Raw genomic sequence first — 14,725 nt, 5'->3', positions numbered from 1 at the left:
CACTTCTACTGCGTTCAAAGTTAGAAGCAAGCACCGGACGCACCCTTCAGACGCGCCGGTGCTTATAACATCTTCTGCTTTGGCCGCGTCGGACGCCTCCTAGACGCGAAGTGGAAGTCTTATAAGGAACGGCCTAAGTACCATAGATAAATTTATACACATAATGGCATGTCTAGTGACCGGAATTGGAGTTAGAAATATGATAACAAAGGAATATTTTAAATAATTTTTCCAGTCTCTTCAAACAAAAGAATTTTTGGAGTTTTTCAATCAAATTTATTTCTTTCAATTTCTTTTTAATTTTTATATTTTTGTTTTGGCCATTTTATTTCACTTAAGTTTTCCCTATCAATGTATTTCAACATTATTTATTTGTTTTGCTATAAATAAAAAGTATCTTGTCATCGAATGAAGGTTGGTGACTTATTTATAAAACTTTGGGATGAGGTAAACGGGCATTTGAGGTATTTTTGGAAGGCCTTTGAGTTTCATTTTAGATATATGAATATTAGAATAGTTTAATAGAAGTATAAAATAGCTTGTAGTTACTACAAATTTAAAAAACATACGAGTATTATTTTGTCACCTTACAAAGAAATACGTCACTATAATAGCACCCACATGTTATTATTCTAGAACCCCATACTATTATGTTAGCCAACCATACTTGACTTTTATTATGTTATACAACTGACCAAAGATCCATTCAATCTATCACTTCATTTCTAACACCCAAAATCTCGATCTCTAACTTGACAAACAAAAAAAATTCAATGGCAACAACAATGATGACTGATCTTATATTTCAAGCAATTATTATCCTAGTCATGTTATTCATGTTTTTATGGACACTTAACATACCACAAAAATACTACGACAAGTTCCAGTTTAGAGACAGGTCTAGCTACGCCGCGAAACGTCATTTTGTTCGCGGCGCAGATTTTTTGTCAAAATCAAGAACATATAAAAACCGCGAATTTGCAAAGTCAGCGGTTGACGAAGCAGAAAAGTCAATAGCTATAAATCCAAAAGATGCAGCTGCCCACATTCTTAAAGCATTGGCTCTTGATGCACAAGGGTTCACTACTTCGGCTTTAGAAGCTATGGATATTGCGTTATCGCCTTTGACAAAGAATTCGTTGTGTGATGAAGAGAGGAGTGATGGGTTGGTTAAACGGGCCGAGATTAAAGTCAAGGCTAAGGGAGTTGACTCGGCCGTGGTGGACTTAGTGGAGGCGGTAAGGTTGAATGAAGAAAACGTGACGGCTTTGCGGTTGTTGGGAGAGTGTTATGAGAAGAAAGGGATGAGAGAAGAGGCGGTTAAGGCGTATATGGATGTAGTCAAAGTTGAGCCACAGAATGCTGTGGCTCAGACTGCTTTAAAACGTTTGGGTTCGATATAGTTTAGAACCTGGATATGTTTTGTTACAAGGAGTTGGTTATTAAATTTTGTATAAGTATGATTGTTAGGCAGCTGTTATAGTCGGACTAGTGAGATTTGGCTAACATGGTTTTGGTTTTGTTGTAACATTTGAATGATTTGCTATAAGATGCTTATACTATAACTTGTTGTGAGTTATGTGTAATAGTAGTTGCTTATTTCCATTTTTCTTGTCTGAGACAGGGACCTAACGAATCGAACCACGTGTAATTGTTATGCTTAGGATCCTAATCAGAGTTATTACACATTACTTGTTACACATGAGTTATTACCCAAGGTGAGTCTTACGATCAGGACTAGTCTTCTGATTCACTTTCTTCCCCTGCACCTAGTAATGTATCAAGATTTTATTCTAACTGGTTGCGGCACATCCATTAAAAGTTTGGTCGAGCTGCTGTAAGGGAATTACCTAACAAAAGAACCTTCGAGGTATTCAGCATGGAATACCATACTAACACGACGTTTCATGTTCGTTGCTAATATCAAGTTTGGGATTGAGAAGACCGTTCTGTATCGATCATCAACGCGGCCAGTCGGCCGGATGCTTGAAAGACCAACTCTGACAGCTATGCCAAACAACTGGAGTACACAATGGGGATATGCTTTAGATGATCATACAAGCTGCACTCTGGTTGATATAGGTTTTAATCGGTTCGTTATTGATTCTTCAAAAGAGAACTTTCATTTGGTCCGTAGCCACAATATCAGAGAATCGAACAAGCGAAGCTTAGTTAACAACCTTTAATCTCCCAATTACCAATTTCTGTGTTTTGAATGAGCATATTACTTCCTGATCATATCAAGAACATCATTATTCGAATATCACAACGATATCTGATCATAATTATGCTCCTAGTATCCGACACATAATCATCTTGGATAAACTAAGCAAAATAAAAATGTTACCTAACAAATAAATAGAATAAAATTAGAGATATAGATACAGATAAAGAAATAATCCAATGACAAATATGCAATTAGGTCCAATGGTTACAATTCCAAAATGCTTGTGAAGATGTTCACCAATATTCTTATACCACCAATGAATAATGTTATGACAAAACAACATAAGCATAAATCACATCTACATCTACATCTTCTTTTTAATTACCCAAAATCCCCCTCAACTCATGGGCTTAAATATCTATGTAAATACCCAACTTTAATCCTCACTTGGGTTACTACATGGAACAATAACTTTTTCTTCGTTTGACCTGATGTTGTTACTACAACGAGCCATGACACTTCCCCATTGCAAGGAACTAAAACACTTTTACCATTTGACTTCAAATCTTTGACTTCACCAAGATTACTACACGAAACTGAAACACGACTTAAAACCTTCACTTATGCTACTACACGCAACCAAAACACTTTTCCCGTTTGACTTCAAATCTTTGACTTCAGGCAAGTTGCTAGACGGAATCAAAACATGTTCCCCGTTTGACTCCGAACCTTTAGTTTCACCCACACTACTACACGGAACTAAAACACCTTTCCCCTTTGACTTCAGATCTTTGGCTTCACCCAGGTTACTACATGGAAGAAAAACACTATCCCCATCTGACTTCCAATCTTGAACTTCCCCTGGGTTGCTACGTGGAACAAAAACACTATCCCTGTTTGAGTTCAAATTTATAACTTTCCCGTTGTTACTACACGGAACGAATACGGTTTCACCATTTGAATTCATATCTTTATCTTCATCTACAGAAGGTTTGTCAGTTTTGACCTCAATAGCATCACTTGTTGCTTTACTTCTCTTCTTTCGTCTCTTATGAAATTTACCAGTTCTTCTCTTACCTTTTTTTACTTTGACTTCGGCTTCAACAACGGGTCGATCTGGTGCCTTCCGTTTAGTGGGGACCACTGTATATACATATTCTGCATCGGATGTGTCAGGTTTTTCAATAGCTTCCAGTGAGCTCATTTTAATAGCCAAAAGAGCGGTTTTGGCAGCTTTAAGTTCTGCTTCCTTCTTCGTCTTTGCAGATGTACCAATATATTTGATTCCTCCTATGTCGACTGTGCATGAAAATGAGGAATCTCGGCCCCCTTTTTTCTCATCTTTGGTGCAGACGTATGATGGGATAGCGTAGTTCATCTTTTGTGCATATTCTTGAAGTAGGTTTTTACATAATCCGGTTTCATGCTACAGATGCCAATGAGAAAGACAATGTCAGATGGCTGTTCAATAAGAGAAAATTTAACAAATAAAACGTAGGAACACATCTAAGTTTGTGCAAATGATTTTCACTTTGTTACACAGAACGCTAGACTGCGGTTTGACACTACTAGTTTCATTTTGGTCTATCAATTGCTAGGGAGGTTTAAACAAACTATTTCGATAAGCATCTTTCTTCAGTCAATAATAGCAATTGGCCACCTATCATGTGCACGATGGTGTAAAACATATACAAATATAAAGTTCCTTTTATCCACATTTATAACTTCCACAAATTGTTTGGGAGTGGGAAAGATAAAGAACATGATAAATCTACAAGACTACAATTATCACAATGAGTTACCAACTTGAGCACTGACCAAACATTATTCAAAGTTCATTTTCCAGACATACTGTGGGCAGCTTGCTGTCATATGAAAAGTAAACAATGGTATTTTGCATTTTCTTAGAAATTCTACCCATACAAACAAATTCAGACAGAGACTAATAGAGCAAGTCAACTTTTTAGAGATTCCGACCTTTAGTGTTCAGAAACTATGACATCTGAGTCAGACAAAAATATCCTTACTGGCTATGTTGCAGAGGTAAAGGTGAAGCCATGATACAGGTTTGACAATTTAAATAAGTTCATGATTCAGGGGTGAGCTTACATGAAACAAGTTTGAAAATAACCAATCAAAGAAAGACATCATCTCATATGATCGTGTATAAACTTTACTCTTATGGCTTATGTTGTGTTTACTTCTATCAAGTAGCCGAAGGTTTGTCATGACTATATTGGTCTAGATTATTACTGTAACTCTGCAAGTAAAAAGAAATTTAAGTGTCACTCTTCTTTGTAGTCACAACATAACAGATTTTTTGCTTTGGAAATTCAGCCTCAATAAAATTTTAGTTCTGGAAATTTATGAATTTATCTCTACTCTCTTCAAATGAAGACCAGATTACCCTTTTATTAGAGGTCAACATATGAGGGTTTAGCAAGGGAGAGAACTAGATAAGCGCCCTGTTTCCGAATATTGAAGATAAGGAGAGAAAGTAAACATAAGACTGGTAGATGAACTCATTTCAATTATGGATATTTAAAATTTCCTTTTATTGGCTGAAAAAAATTGAGAAAGAGATAGTTACCACGGGATGAGAAACGCTTTTATCGGTAGCCCCAGTTTTAGCAATTTCAACGAGAGCAACTTCAGCAGCAGATTGTTCAGACGCCTTCCTATTCAAAAAACCGGCCAAAGAATGATAAGTTTCATCATTTATGACCACAGTTGACCTGAAGATAGGCTGGTGTGAAGGGCCTTCCTTGATAGTATGATAAATAGGCGTAGTGAGTCCTGCTTTTTGAGCATACTCTTGCAACCGACTTTTAAACACATAGCAACTCGAAACACCTGCAACATCCAATGCTTCATTAATTGAAGCCAAAGAGTTAGTGGCTAATCGGATTTAACAAGCCTAATTACATAGTAGAATACCACATTGGAAACAAGATACCAATAGAAACTCAACACCTCTTAATCAAGCTTTATGGGACCCAACATCCTCACAAATAATGCACTCAAAGACATTGATGAAAAGAAAACTAATGACTTAAGAGTTAGTTTCTTGTCCATTCTCTCAAATGCTCCATTTGTGAGTTCTATTAATTTTCTAATTACCACCATGCCATTTCTTCCAGCATTACATATACAATAATCATGTCATTTGCCTTTGACACCATATACATGTGCCACCAAAAACTTCAGCCTAAAATAATGGTTTCTGTTCAATTTGATTAGACATGAATAGAACATTAGCATTAATGTTTAACCAGATTCCTCTAAATTCTATCCTTTGGGTTGTGATCCATTCAATATCAAGTAATTGATACCAACAATTATACCTAAATTTCTGTAACACACAAAATGAAGATGTTGAAAGACCAAAACGAATGATACAGGTTTCTTGATGATTCTAAATAAAAGCAACAAATTTTCTATGTCAAACACTTCAATGTTCTTGTAAGCATAAATACACATTAAAAAAATTTAAAGAAATTTGCTTCAGGATACTTAATTTTCTTTTTAACAGAATTTGGGAATAATTAATCCTATGGCGTGCTTATTCTAGAAAGTTTAAGCTTAGAACCTAGCACTGATAAATAAATAAAAAAGTGCTACGGTATCTTTTAGCAATTTAATTAGTGTTTGATCTGTAATGCTACATACTATTATCACATTTAATTTAGTTTGCCAATGAAAACTACCACATTGCATCAAATTCAGTGTAGCTTTGCCTACAGCTAGCTTTTGTGTTTTATACACCCCCTGACTTTGTGCACGTGTCCCACACTTCAAACTTTCATTGATAACTAATGGACAAATGAGACTTGAACCGGGCTCAACTTATAACTTTGGAGCACTTATACCAAAATTTGAACTTAAACAAGGGTATATATATACTTAATGAAAGGGTTGTGATCATTTAAAAACTAAAATTTTCGTGAAAAATAAAACACTGGCCAAAATACACAGTGATCTGAATTTAACACAATGTGTTTTAATTTTTTTTTTTTAGAAAACATATTGTGTTAAGTTCATATCATGTTTGAACAATTTTCTGATTTTCACACGCTATTAAAAACACACTATGATTTAAATCTTAAATGTGTTTTTATATTACACAATAAAAACACATTGTGTTGTTAGAAAACACAATTAAAACACATCATGTTAAATTCAGATCACAATGTGTTTTGGCCAATTTTCTAGTTTTCATAGAAATTTTAGTTTTCAAATGAACATTTCACCTTAATGAAAATCTTAGAGTACTACTTTATTTACATTATAAACTTCATGTTTTGTTTTAACTACAGACTTTTAGGTCCAGATTTTATTCAAGTTCATCCAGATTTTAGTTCCAACAATGAATTCTGATTTCTGCAAATATGTTGACAAGAACTACACTGGTGTTTGGTAACTCTTCCATCAAATCACCCTTACACACACCAGATCTTCATCCGCACCACCATCCAGTTCTTCATCTCTCGTAAGATTATCTACAGGTTCTATGTAGTGGGATGTCGGTAATTTTAATTATATGCAATAAATATATATCTACTATCATAAAAGTGTTAGATGGAAAATTACCATTTTACCCTTTATAAATTAATTTACATCATTAATCCTTTATCTTCTAAATTATATCTACTATCACTTTACATCAATTACATTTACACAAATTACTTACACAGTTGCACCCACCATGAACAACACCACCACGGCCACCGTCACCACCGTCAATCGTCGTCGCCACCAAACCGCCGCCGCATCGCACGGGTACAATGCTAGTGTATATATATATATATATAACATAATAATAAATACTTAATAGTAATATCAAAAGTCAATCTTAAAAGTGTCAATATGATATGATCCCACATCGGCCAAGTATGAGATTGGTTGGTGGTTTATAAGCCTAGGTGTCCCCTCTTCCTTTGAGCTAGCTTTTGGGAGTGAGTTCTACAATTAGCTTATGGCATGATGCGAGCCTATTATGAGATGGGTTCATATCAATTGGTATCAGAAAAGGGTGGTTTATAAGGGTGGGGTATTGAACCCATCCCATAATAGGCTCACATCATGCCATAAGCTAAGTGTAGAACTCACTCCCAAAAGCTAGCTCAAAGGAAGAAGGGACACCTAGGCTTATAAACCACCAACCAATCCCATACTTGGCCGATGTGGGATCATATCAATACCCCACCCTTTGAAGAGCCAAGGTCCTCGTTGGTCACGCCTATGTTGGTCACGGTTGACACCCTTCTCCTTGGGTCCAAGCCACCACTCATAGGCCACCACTCCGAGCATTGGAACCTCGATAGGTAAGGTTGTCTCTGATACCAATTGATACGAACCCATCCCATAATAGGCTCGTATCATGCCATAAGCTAGGTGTAGAACTCACTCCCAAAAGCTAGCTCACCTAGGCTTATAAACCACCAACCAATCCCATACTTGGCCGATGTGGGATCATATCACAATATTTCAAACATGATCTAATCAAATCATGAGTCTTGAAAATCTTCCTCAGTCTACTTCAACCAAGCCATCTAATTGTTCATTAAGATCTTCCACTTCAACCAAGCCATCTAATTAGGGATTTAATCAGATCGGGTGGATTTTGTTAGGTTTGGGCTATTATTTCATGGTCTATTTAAAAATATTAGTGTTTACTATGTTGTTTATAAGTTTGGCCAACAAAAGAAAACATCTGGAAAAGCGCCTCAAAGACCGATATTGGCCACTATTTTGATAATAGTGGGACCGCTTTTTTACTGATATTATGAAGGAACCCTCATAACCGCTATCCCAACGATATTGACTACAAAGTGCAATTCTCTCTACTCAAAGCGGTCTCAGTGTCTCACTGAACTTTCACTGAGAAAGAACTAGCGATTTGTTTGTCTCCACAAACTTAACACTTTACACATGATACTATGACAATTAATGCTTTAACACTAGGAAGTTGAAGCTTGGGAAATGGCAGATTAGTTTTAATCCGTAACGGACAGCAAATTTTAAAATGCACAGGGACATATACTTGCAAAAGCTAGAAGAACATTCAATTCGACTCGACAAGAAAAAAGACCTTCGTATACCTTTAATCCTTTTGAGGAAAATATATACTATTTTTTCAAGAATATTAGGTGAGCATTTGGATTGTAAATTTAGTAAACTTCTTTTGTTGGTATGGAACAATTAGATGTTAAGAAATAAGATGAGAAAATCAGTTATCTCCATTAAAAAATTTTTTTGGGAAGTGACAGTGATGCCTTTTAAAATGTAAATAGTATCAATTCCGCTAGTCACTCATCAACCTTCAAATACTTTACATCTACTAAATTTCTCAAACAATAAATTCACATACTTATAACACGTAATTATAATTTCAAAATAAAAAATTATGATTTTTCTAAGTCAATATAGACAAACCAAGATATCAATGTGCAGAATAAGCTGTTGAAAGGATATACCTTTTTATTAACAAAAAGGTGTTCAATTATATTCCAAAGTATTGATTCCATTATCACTTCCATATAAGCCACATAAAGAAAAGGGGCATCTTTTGTATCCAATACAAAGCACCAACTAGCTCCATTCTCATAATCGTGCACTTAAGACTATTCAACTAACTCAATATTCCCTTAAGACTAGTGACCATCACATCAAACCGCAAATTCAACTGGTAACTTTGTCCATTGTTATATTCGTAAGAACTCTGACTTTCCAAAAGATAAAATTCCGGCAACCCCAACCGACACATGCCAGGCCAATCAAACTCACCTAGCGGCCAGATTAGATGGTGGCTTGACAAACTGATCCACCTTCATCAAAGAATTTATCTAATAAAATGGCTCGGTGGGGATTGGACCTGGGTTACTTTCCAAATACTTGCATCTCCAGAACTAACTACAAGGCAACTCTTACCTCTCTTTTTTTGAAGTCTTAAGTTCTAAATTCTCATTAAGACCGTCGTAAATACATAGTCAAGCTACAACTTACTCCTAAACTTGAAACGTAAGGCTACACTGGCAAAATTGCTCAAGTAATACCTAATTTACCAATTCTACAAACAATGCCAATAATCGAAACTACCCGTAAACAAACTATCATCAAAAGTTGCAATTCAAAACACATTACAACAATACTAAAATAATCTCTATATTAAATAATCTCTTTTATAAATAAAGAAACAAAAAAAGTAAGGGATTGCAACGAAGAAAAACAAGAACTTACTTTGTTGTTGCTCTTCCATGTACCTAAACTCCATCAATTAAAACAAAACATCAATATCAAACAAAACATTGATACAAAACCAAAAATCTAAAAATAAAATTAAAAAAAGGATAGATATAGGATTAGGGGGTTACCTAGAGAGAGAGAGAGATGTGAAAAGGGTTTGACCTGATTGGCTTCAGGTGAAACCCTAGTGTCACAGAACAAACACACGCAGAGGATTACAGGAAATATATAGATACAGATATATGTATGTATTTATATGATGTACACGGGTTTTGGTTTTTTGTTTTGCTTTGGTACAAATAAAATCCCAAATTGCACGGTATGCTCTGTTTATGTGTACATCTTCTTGCTTACACGTTATGTCCTATTTATGTGTTTACAGATATGTTCGAATTTTGAGGTAAAAACTTTAGTCATACGTTAAAAAACAAAAACAAAAAAATTGTGACGTAAGACTACTACTTTAACTATTGTATATCTAGCTGGAGATCATTATATTGTTTCAAACATACTCGTATAAAATATTCATGGTAAATATAAAACATACCCGTGAAAACCCGGCAAGACCCGCGACCCGCGAATGCATGAAAATCGAAACCGTGACCCGGCCCGTGAAGGTCCGGGCCGGTTTGGGTCGGGTCGGGTACGGGCGGGTTACGGGTTTCCTTCATTTTTTTTCGGTTTTTGCCTTCACCCGACCCGCCCCGGCCCGACCCGCGTGACCCGTGACCCGCGAAAACCACAAATGTGTAACCCGTGACCCGGCCCATTTGGGTTTCAGGGGGGTTGGTTCGGGCCGGTTCCGGGTCAGGCGCGGGTCAATGGTTTTTTTGCTCATCCCTAACCTATACAACTCAATCTAACTCAAATTTTCACTCTCATCCACAACCCAACCTATACCAATTTTTTATTATATTAAATAGTTTTATAAAAAAATATATGTTTTTTTAAATAGCTCCATTTTTAATAAAATTTATGTCAAAATGTTCGCAAATGAAAAAAATAAGGAATGCTATGTTTTTATATTTTTATTAGAAGTTATAAAATATAAGATATTAAAGAAAACTAATAAGACTTATAATTAATTATATATAATAAAATATTAAAAAACATCCACCATTGAAAAGATGTCATGTGGAAATTATAAAGTAATAATCTATGATTCAATCTGCTCGTTTTGGAGGCAAGATCGTGCAGGATCGAGGGCCGCTTTCATTTCTTTATAATTAAATATTCCACAATCTAAACTATGGATCACGGATAAGGATAGTCTAAGAATTTTGTTCATGTTTCAAAATTATCTTTTAGTTCCATCTTCTACTATAACACTTAAATCATGAAAAACTCTCTAAAACTACCAAAAGCCAAATATTGTTAGTACCTGCCATAGCGCACGACTACTTATTATAGAACAAAACCATTGATATCAGCATATAATTATTTTTTAGTTTGTGACTATAGGTGGCATATCTATATCTATATTTATTTTATATTATAGAGCAAATAATCTCTGTCTAAAATTTGAAGTTTTAATATTTATTTTTTCAAAATGTCTCTTCTATTTATTCTATATTTACCTAAAATAATTATAATACAATTTCTCTCTCCTTAAATCTCAACCACTCATTTTTTTCTCTCTGCTCCATAAATTATTTTATTTTCCTAATTCATTCAAAAGTCTTTTATCTCAAAAACCGTAAATCGATAAATTATAAAAATTATATGAGTGTTCTTAAAATTTCATGCTCTTTTATTAGAGTAGTCATTCGATATATACTTTCAGCGAATTTTTAAAAATCCGAAGGCGGAGCCCATACAGCTAAGAGCGGAGCCCGTCAGGTAGATCAGCTCATCACTGCTACCACCATTACATCACCAGTTCGCCATTACTTCCATCACCGCCGCAACGTGCGAGTACCTTTCTCTTGTAATGGATAAATCGAGTAATGGTCAAAATGTTGACCAAATTATTTTCATAAGTTTTTAATAAATCTTTAGTATGTAGTATGAATGAATACAAAACTAGAGTATTCTAGCAATAACATAAATTTATGACCCTATTATCTTCACCCCTCCCTACAACAACACTTAGATTATGGACCACAACATAAACTATTTTATTTTATACTATTATTTTATGTCCAAAAAATGAACCACCTTTAAAAAGCAACCACTTTTATTTGTATTTATTGTTATATAAAAACAAAACTCATTTCTTTGTTTGTATCAAATACTCATATAAATTGTGATAGATTGTGAGTTGTAAATTATGAACCGTAAATATTCAATCTTCATTCATATATACTCAAAATAATTCTTCCAACTTGTTGGTTGAATCATTTGTACCATAATGAAAGTGATATCTCTTTTCTTGTAAAAAATCAAAGACAACTTGAATTGGGGTTTGACCGTCATGGTCAGCCAATCGTACCATCTGTTGGGCATTATAGATGGTATTGTTTGTAGACATATTATTCTCATCCAATGTCGTCAGTGTTGAAAGAATATCACGTGCTTTCATATTCTGACTTGTTATTGTTGCAACTAAACTAGTTTCATGACTAGTCAATCTTTGTGCATATGGATGACCCACCATAAACAGTGAAGGTTCATGATTATGTTCATGACATTTCACTGTTAACACCCACACATCATTAGTCTTATAATACTTTCCCACTAATTCAAATTTGCAATCAATTTTTTTGGTTTGAGTGTCTCTAACAACAGGATTAGTACTTTTAGACACACCGCCACGATTACATATAAGTACAACTTTAGAATGATAAGCATTTTTTTTCTTAGATCTTTTGGTTACAAGAAAGTAACCATGAGAGCGTGCCAACTTTTGTGCCCATTCTACTAATTCTTGATTAGAGTTAAACACCTGTAAATATCATATAAGTGGTTTGTTATTTACATAAACAAGTATTCTAAAGCAAGTATTTTTGATGTATAATGAATAGTTGGTATAATTATAAAGCAAGTATTCTTGATGTATAATATAAAACAATCTATGTAAACAATAATTACACTAACTATAATAAATGGAAAATGATTAATCAACTTAAAATATATGCCTAAAAATCAACCTAAAACCTTTAAGAGTTTGACATGTGAATTCCACCAATTCTCTTTTCTAATCTTGCCCCCTGATTTTTCCACATGTCATCATCTTACTATTAGGCATATCTTTTGACGCATCAATTAGATTGATTTATCATTATTCATAATAAATATAAAACAATCTACATAAACAATAATTACACTAACGATAATATTAATTATTAAGATAAAATAATAATTAATTACTATAAATATAAAGCAAGTGTTCTTGATGTATAATGTAAAACAATCTACATAAACAATAATTACTAACTATAATATAAATTATGAAAATGAAAGACGATTCATACCTGGTCAGTTAAAAATTATGATTCATTCGTCATTTGTTTTTTATTGAACAATCTACATAAACAATAATTACACTAACAATCAACATAAACTATATGATCAAGTTTTTCTTTTAGAACGGCAAACATTTTTATTACTAAAGATCGACCAGCAAGACGCTAGAAACCCTGAAAGATAGAGTACAGATACAAGGAAAAGAGGCAACACCAATCAAGGAACACTAAATAAATAAATAAAAAAACATAACGAAAACTTCGACCCAACTCGCAAAGACAGCCGCATGAGAATCGCTCTTGGCACAACTCGCACCATCATTAACCATGTCATACTCGCATGTAGACAGGGTTCGAGACCCAATTAGACCAAGAAGCTCCATGTTTCTTCCCCCGGTTAGATATCCACAAGTACAATGTAGCCATCAGATCGTAGAAGAGATCTTGACTTTTTTCACGAACATTGTTGTGCACACAATTATTTCTAGCTTTCCAGAGAAACCACCACCACGTAAACAATATTGCCTTCATTCTACAGTCTCTTAGTCGTTCCAAATTCAAACCATTACACCAACTCAACAGTTCCTTAGGCGACATGGCAGGTAAGGCAAAGCCAGTCCAACTACTAATCAAACTTCTCGTTTCTGTCGCCAAGTAACAATTTTTGAAGATGTGTCTAGTTGTTTCAACACCGTGTTGACATTGAAGACATCTCATAGTATCGATGTCAATTCCTCTCGCGAAAAGATTTGGGAAATTAGGAATACAATCCTTAAGAAGTCTCCATACAAATAAATTCACCGTTTTTGGCACCAATGGGATCCACGTAGTTTTAATACTATAATGACCAGCTAACAAATGATGATCAATATATTGTCTTAATTGGGCAACAGTGAACACATTGTTGCTTCTACATGACCAAATCCATTTGTCCTTCTCGTTATTCAAAGAAGTAGGAAGCAACCTTATCAAATTGACCAGCTGTGTATGTTCCCGACCCGACCTGATGTCACGTCTCCATGTCCACTTCCAATTATTTCCATCAAACCGATCACTAATATAACAGTCTTTATCCAACTCCAAAGCGAATAATCGAGGAAATAATGTATCAAGTGTTTGAGAATCAGTCCATCCTTCCTTCCAGAAGAGTGTCTTTTTTCCATTACCAATCTCCTACTTGACAAAATCGCCTTCAATATTTGGAAGAGAATGAATGGATTTTATTGAGTCCACTATTTTCGACCAGAGGCCATTATTAGATGCCTTGAGATCGGCAAAACATTTCGTTCCATGTATACCTGAGAGAACCCGAGACCATAAACAATCTGGATTGGAGATCGCCAGCCATCTCCATTTGTAAAGAAGAGCAAGATTCATAGCGTCGAGGCTTCTAATTCCCACACCCCCATCCTCTTTTGCTGCAGTGATGTTTCTCCAACTAACCCACGGCCATTTATCGCTTAGTCTCCGTACTGCCCCAAAAAATGAAGCTCTTAGAGCTTCGAGTTTCATGCAAACCTTTTTAGGTATTCTAAAAATCGAAAGGAAATAGGTACCCAAGGAACCGAGCACAGAAGAAACCAAGGTAGCCCTACCACCAATAGATAGTAAACTAGCTTTCCAACCCGCCAATTTTCTCTTGAATTTCTCGACTATCGGATCCCATGTAGCAATGCTCCCAATTCTACCCCCAATCGGAATACCGAGATACTTAAAAGGAATAGTTTCAGGTTTGCAACCAAATCGCCTTGCCAAAACCTCTACCTCTTCACCCGTCTTTCCAATACCAATAATTGAGGACTTTTCAAAGTTGATTTTCAAACCCGAAGTACAATGAAAAATCTAAGAGCATTACATATAGTAACCAGATTTGATTCCTCCCATTCACCAACCAATATAGCATCGTCGG

General features: G+C 35.0%; 2 protein-coding genes across 6 annotated transcripts; one reads left to right on the top strand and one right to left on the bottom strand.

Annotated features, from left to right (window-relative positions):
- Positions 1-679: 679 nt before the first annotated feature.
- On the top strand, positions 680-1,575 carry LOC122607740. Its single transcript, XM_043780769.1, has one exon. The coding sequence runs from the start codon at positions 774-776 to the stop codon at positions 1,401-1,403; it is 630 nt and encodes a 209-aa protein (XP_043636704.1). The 5' UTR covers positions 680-773; the 3' UTR covers positions 1,404-1,575.
- Positions 1,576-2,382: 807 nt separating this feature from the next.
- On the bottom strand, positions 2,383-9,732 carry LOC122608409 (double-stranded RNA-binding protein 8). 5 transcript variants are annotated; one of them, XM_043781513.1, is made up of 4 exons: positions 9,541-9,732; positions 9,407-9,429; positions 4,758-5,035; positions 2,383-3,593 (listed from the first exon to the last, which is right to left on the bottom strand). In XM_043781513.1, the coding sequence occupies exons 2-4, from the start codon at positions 9,423-9,425 to the stop codon at positions 2,754-2,756; spliced, it is 1,137 nt and encodes a 378-aa protein (XP_043637448.1). In that variant the 5' UTR covers positions 9,426-9,429; positions 9,541-9,732; the 3' UTR covers positions 2,383-2,753. The 5 variants fall into 5 exon arrangements, with proteins under 5 accessions (XP_043637448.1, XP_043637451.1, XP_043637449.1 ...); XM_043781516.1 differs by having other exon boundaries at positions 4,758-5,020; XM_043781514.1 differs by having other exon boundaries at positions 9,407-9,436; positions 9,545-9,732.
- Positions 9,733-14,725: the final 4,993 nt, after the last annotated feature.

The sequence above is a fragment of the Erigeron canadensis genome, chromosome 7 (genome assembly GCF_010389155.1).
Source record: "Erigeron canadensis isolate Cc75 chromosome 7, C_canadensis_v1, whole genome shotgun sequence".
In the NCBI taxonomy this organism is placed as follows: Eukaryota; Viridiplantae; Streptophyta; class Magnoliopsida; order Asterales; family Asteraceae; genus Erigeron; species Erigeron canadensis.
This window is presented reverse-complemented; position numbering and strand designations above follow the sequence as displayed.